Below are 4,036 nucleotides of genomic sequence, written 5' to 3'. Positions count from 1 at the left end.
CTTCATTTCTCATCTCCAGCATCCAGGTCACTCCAGTCCCATCTTGTACCTTGCCCTGAGAGTGATTGTGGGAGCCACAGTCCAGGTGTACTCATGGGGGACAGCACTACCACAGGTGGATCTTCGCAATGTGCAGCTGAATGCCAAGGGGCAGCCTAGCAAAAAGGTTTCCCAAAGTCTTTGTCTATGCACATTTAAGAGGATAAACGATGCAGAAGGGGAGAGAATGAAGACGGGAAGAAACTGAGAGAACGGCCAGAAAGGGTTGGGGTCTGAGGCACAGGCCACGAGGACACCCTTGGGGCATACCAAGAGGTATGAGAGTCCACTTTCATTAAGAAGGAGTATCTGCCAGGTGCCAGTGGCTCATGCCTGTAATTCTACTCATCTGAGGAACAAGGCTGGAAGCCAACTCAAGCAGGAAAGCCCCAGGGCAGTAGGGGAAGATGGATGGAAAATCCAGTGAGGCCTTAACGACCTTTGGGCCCATGCTTTCAAGGTCAATGCCTGGTAGGACCATTTAAATTCCAAGGTATAAATCCCTTCGGATGGCCTACTTGGAAGGAGTGAAGGGACCTCCTTACACTAAACCCAAACAAAATGGTCTTTCCTAATAAGTGCTTGCCTCAGCTGTCACTGGGGGTGACTGACTTGCCAGGGGCACACGGTTGTGACCGGTTAGGACCAGAGTTCGAAACCTATGCCAAACCCAGACCCATATTTAACACCCCGGAGTTTGCACTAAACCATCCTCCCTCCCTCCCCCCCACCCCCAGCAACGTTATTGTCTCCAGGGGCAGAGCCCAGGAATCTGCCTGCATCTTAACAGGCCGCAGAGATCCCCGCACTGCCACAGCCTGCACGGCCAGGGGCCTCTTCCGGAAAGTCCGCCTGCCGTTCGCCGTCGGGCCGCTGCGCCCCCTGGCGGCCTCCGGGGTAGTGGCCAGGGGTGAGGCCGGTCCGGAGCTCCGGGCGGCGCCCCGCGTGCCCGCGCTGCACGTGAGCGGCGCGGCCCCGGCCGGGAGCTCGAACCCGGAGGAACCCTGGGGGAGGACCTGGAGGCCCACGGGAGCCCCAGGTCCCCGCGTGGGAAGGCGCCAACCGCACCGAGATCCTGAAGCACCGCCCTGAACGTGAGGCTCCACCCACTCCGCCCGTGTGGCGCGTCTGCTTCCAGCGTGCGCAGGCTCCCTCAGGCCGCCATTACGCTCCCGCCGCGGTGTTAGTCCACAGGTTAGAGGTCTACGAGTCCGGAGGAAAGGCCGAGTGCCAAGTCTCGACGACAGCGGCCTACAGCTGCAGGAGCCGCACATTTAGGGCGAGGTGTTCGCTATTTGGCTGACGGTGGTAAGAAACTACAACTCCCAGAGTGCATTGCGCCGCGGGGTGGCGGGGGACAGTGACGGAAGGGGTGTTGGCCGCTACCATTTCTCTGGCGGGAACGGGGGAGGAGGGAGGAAGATGGCGGGAGCTGATGACGTACTTTGCTGGCGGGTCGCGGGAGGTCAGCGTCCGGGAACCTGGGGTAGGTTCTGCAAGCGCCTTAGGCAATCTTCCAGATTGATCAATTTAAAGTCTGTTTAGCCTTCTCCACGGCTACCTGCTGACCATACCTCCTGCTTTTCAGCCTTCGGGCTGACACCGCGCCGCACAGATATCAGTATTATAGTGAAATGGTTGTAGTCAGGTTTCTTTGGCTGAGATGCATCCGTTGTTAGTCTCACTTTTTTTTTCTCTCTCTCTTTTCTCAGTCCCTTTTCTCCCAGACCATCAGTTAATTTCAGATTAAACAAGGACACACCAGGCCCAGAGTTCAAGCCCCACGGCCGACAAAAAAACAAAACAAAGCCAAAACATAAGGACACATTCCTACATTCAAAATCAGGAAACAGTAGCCAGGTGCCAGTGGTTTATGCCTGTAATCCCAGCTACTCAGAAGGCTGGGGATCTTGCTTTGAAGCCAGCAAAGGCAGAAAAATCCATGATAATCCTATCTCCAGTTAACCACCAAAAAGCCAGAGGTGGAGTTGTGGCTCAAGTAGTAGGGAACCAGTCTTGAGCCAAAAAAGCCAAGCAAGAGTTAGGCCCTGAGTTCAAGCCCAAGTTCTGGCACTAAGGGGAAAAAAATTCAGAAGCTGGGCACTGCTGGCTCACACATGTAATTCTAGCTACCCGGGAGATTGAGATCTGAGGATTTTGGTTCAAATCCAGCCTGGGCAGGAAAGCCCATGAGACTCTTTATCTCCAACTAACACCAGGAAACTGGAAGTGGAGCTGTGGCTTAAAGTGGTAGAGCACTAGCTAGCCTTGCGCACAAAAGCTCAGGGACAGTACTCAGGCCCGACTTCAAGCCACACGATCAAGAGAATTTTAGAACTTGCAACCTGAATTCCTAATATGGGCTAATGTCCTAATAATAATGCCCTAGATGAAAACTATCTTAGTTTGGGATCCATTCCAGGAACACACATTGAATTCAGCTATTGAGGTTCCTGGGATTTTCCAGACTCTCATGACCTTGGAATTTCTGTAGCTGGGCAACTGTTTTGTACAACTAGGTTTAGAATTGTCTGAAATGTCTTCACCTATGGACACTGCTGTGTGGTGCTGATGAAGTATTGGATTGTCCAGGGGCTGGGATTGTGTTGGGTGGGTGAGAGGAATTCGTGTTCAGCTACACCAGGCTCTGAACAGCACTCCCGGACCCTGCTAGGTCACAACATTTTGTGGAGGCTTCCCTAGCAGGAGTTTTCATTCTTAACCTCATCTCTGGCTTCCTTGTAGTACCCTTCCTGGAGCCATGGTCCATGCCTTCCTTATCCACACCCTGAGGTCCCCAAATGTGGAAGACCGAAGCCTTTGCCGAGTGCTCTACTCCTGCGTCTTTGGTGCTGAGAAGTCACCAGGTGATCCAAGGCCACATGGTGCAGAGCGGGACAGGCTCCTCCGAAAGGAACAGATTTTGGCTGTGGCCAGGTAACCACAGAGCCTAGCTTGAGGCTTCACTGAGTATATGGTAGGATATGATAGGTTTTGTGGGTCATACAGAGAAACAGGAGGACTAAGAAACAGAAAAGTTTAAGAGTAGCATTTCCCAGTCTTATATGGTTGTTTATAAGTTTTCTTTGTTTTTTTGTTTTTGGGTCAGTCATGGGTCTTGAACTCTGGGCTTGCGTGCTGTCCTTGCACTCTTCAGCTCAAGGTGAGCATTCTACCGCTGAAGGAACAGCGCCACTTCCAGTTTTCTAGTGGTTTATTGGAGATAAGAGTCTCATGGACTTTCCTGCCTGGGCTGGCTTTGAACCGGGATCCTCAGATCTCAGCCTCCTGAGTAGCTAGGATTATAGGCGTGAGCTACCTGTGCCTGGCTGTTTATAAGTATTAATATGAAAAAGGCTGAAGAAATAATAATGCTGTTACATTATTATTTTATTTATTTATTTTGTTAGTCGTGGGGCTTAAACTCTGGGCCTGGGCACTCACTTGCACTCTTCAGCTCAAGGCTAGCGCTCTACCACTTGAGCCACAGCACCACTTCCAGCTTTTTCTGTTTATGTCGTGCTGAGGAATTGAACCCAGGGCCTCATGTATGTGAGGCAAGCACTACCACTGAGCCACCTTCCCAGCCCTACATTATTATGATAGTTAGCATTTATTGGTCCTGAAAGCATGTGTATATGTCCTGAGAATTCTATATATATTATTTTTTTTGGGGGGGTCCGGTTGTGGGGCCTGAACTCTGGGCCTGGTCACTGTCCCTCAGCTCTTCAGCTCAAGGCTAGTGCTCTACCACTTGAGCCATGACGTCACTTCCAGCTTTTTTCTTTTCTTTTTTTTTTTTTTGGGGTCTGGTTGTGGGGCCTGAACTCTGGGCCTGGGCGCTTGTCCCTCAGCTCTTCAGCTCAAGCTAGCACTCTACCACTTGAGCCACAGCGCCACTTCCGGCTTTTTTCTTTTTTCTTATGTGGTGCTGAGGAATCGAACCCAGGGCCTCATGCATGCAAGGCAAGCGCTCTACCACTGAGCCATCTTCCCA

The 4,036-nt window shown here is 51.9% G+C and overlaps 1 protein-coding gene across 2 annotated transcripts in view; it reads left to right on the top strand.

The window, feature by feature from the left end:
• Positions 1-989: 989 nt before the first annotated feature.
• Ap5s1 (adaptor-related protein complex 5, sigma 1 subunit) overlaps positions 990-4,036 on the top strand; it is a 12,344-nt gene continuing 9,297 nt past the window's right edge. The window contains exons 1-2 of one of the 2 annotated variants that reach the window (XM_013010759.1): positions 990-1,347; positions 2,785-2,976. In XM_013010759.1, coding sequence (XP_012866213.1) covers positions 2,801-2,976 — 176 coding nt within the window. In that variant the 5' untranslated portion in view covers positions 990-1,347; positions 2,785-2,800. Of the gene's footprint in view, positions 1,348-1,464; positions 1,526-2,784; positions 2,977-4,036 lie in introns of those variants that run through there. The other variant, XM_013010760.1, reaches the window with a different exon arrangement.

This window comes from Dipodomys ordii, unplaced genomic scaffold, assembly GCF_000151885.1.
Source record: "Dipodomys ordii isolate 6190 unplaced genomic scaffold, Dord_2.0 Scaffold13, whole genome shotgun sequence".
Taxonomy (NCBI): Eukaryota; Metazoa; Chordata; class Mammalia; order Rodentia; family Heteromyidae; genus Dipodomys; species Dipodomys ordii.
The sequence above is the reverse complement of the archived record's forward strand: the minus strand, read 5'-3'. Positions and strand labels throughout refer to the sequence as shown.